Here is a 1,170-nt window from a genome sequence, read left to right as displayed (position 1 = left end):
ATGGGAAAGAACAAAAACACATCGCTGGACACCGTGGTGACAGATTTCATTCTTCTGGGCTTGTCTCACCCCCCGAATCTAAGAAGCCTCCTCTTCCTGGTCTTCTTCGTCATTTACATCCTCACTCAGCTGGGGAACCTGCTCATTCTGCTCACCGTGTGGGCTGACCCGAAGCTCCGTGCTCACCCCATGTACATTCTTCTGGGAGTGCTCTCATTCCTGGACGTGTGGCTCTCCTCAGTCATCGTTCCTTGAATTATTTTAAACTTCACTCCTGCCAACAAGGCTATCCCATTTGGTGGCTGTGTGGCTCAACTGTTTTTCTTTCACTTCCTGGGCAGCACCCAGTGCTTCCTCTACACCCTGATGGCCTATGACAGGTACCTGGCAATATGTCAGCCCCTGCGCTACCCAGTGCTCATGAATGGGAGGTTATGCACAGTCCTTGTGGCAGGAGCTTGGGTCGCCTGCTCCATTCATGGGTCTATCCAGGCCACCCTGACCTTCCGCCTGCCCTACTGTGGGCCCAATCAGGTGGATTACTTTATCTGTGACATCCCTGAAGTATTGAGACTGGCCTGTGCTGACACAGCTGTCAATCAGCTTGTGACCTTTGTGGACATCGAGGTAGTGGCTGCCAGTTGCTTCATGTTAATTCTGCTCTCCTATGCCAACATAGTCCATGCCATCCTGAAGATGCGCACCACTGATGGGAGGCGCCGGGCCTTCTCCACCTGTGGCTCCCACCTAACTGTAGTCACAGTCTACTATGTCCCCTGTATTTTCATCTACCTCAGGCCGGGCTCCAAGAGTCCCCTGGATGGGGCAGTGGCTGTGTTTTTCACTGTTGTCACTCCATTACTGAACCCCCTCATCTACATACTGAGGAACCAGGAAGTGAAGTCTGCCCTGAAGAGGATAACAGCAGGTCGAAGGGCTGTGAATGAAAATAAGTAACTATCTACGGCCGTACCACCCTGAACACGCCCGATCTCGTCTGATCTCAGAAGCTAAGCAGGGTCGGGCCTGGTTAGTACTTGGATGGGAAAATAGGTAACTACAGCTACATAACCATCGCTACCACTCTCTTCAGCTACTGCTGCATGTGACAAATGTTCAATAAACAGATATTAGTTTCAGCTGAAATGAATATAATTCTACTAGGAAGAA

The 1,170-nt window shown here is 50.7% G+C and overlaps 1 protein-coding gene across 1 annotated transcript; it reads left to right on the top strand.

Moving 5' to 3' along the window:
• Nucleotides 1–957, top strand: LOC129012938 (olfactory receptor 10G2-like). The gene is given in 1 exon segment (XM_054449109.2): nt 1–957. A coding segment is annotated over 1 exon segment (957 nt).
• Nucleotides 958–1,170: the final 213 nt, after the last annotated feature.

This window comes from Pongo pygmaeus, chromosome 15 (assembly GCF_028885625.2).
Source record: "Pongo pygmaeus isolate AG05252 chromosome 15, NHGRI_mPonPyg2-v2.0_pri, whole genome shotgun sequence".
NCBI classification, from domain to species: domain Eukaryota; kingdom Metazoa; phylum Chordata; class Mammalia; order Primates; family Hominidae; genus Pongo; species Pongo pygmaeus.
The sequence above is the reverse complement of the archived record's forward strand: the minus strand, read 5'-3'. Positions and strand labels throughout refer to the sequence as shown.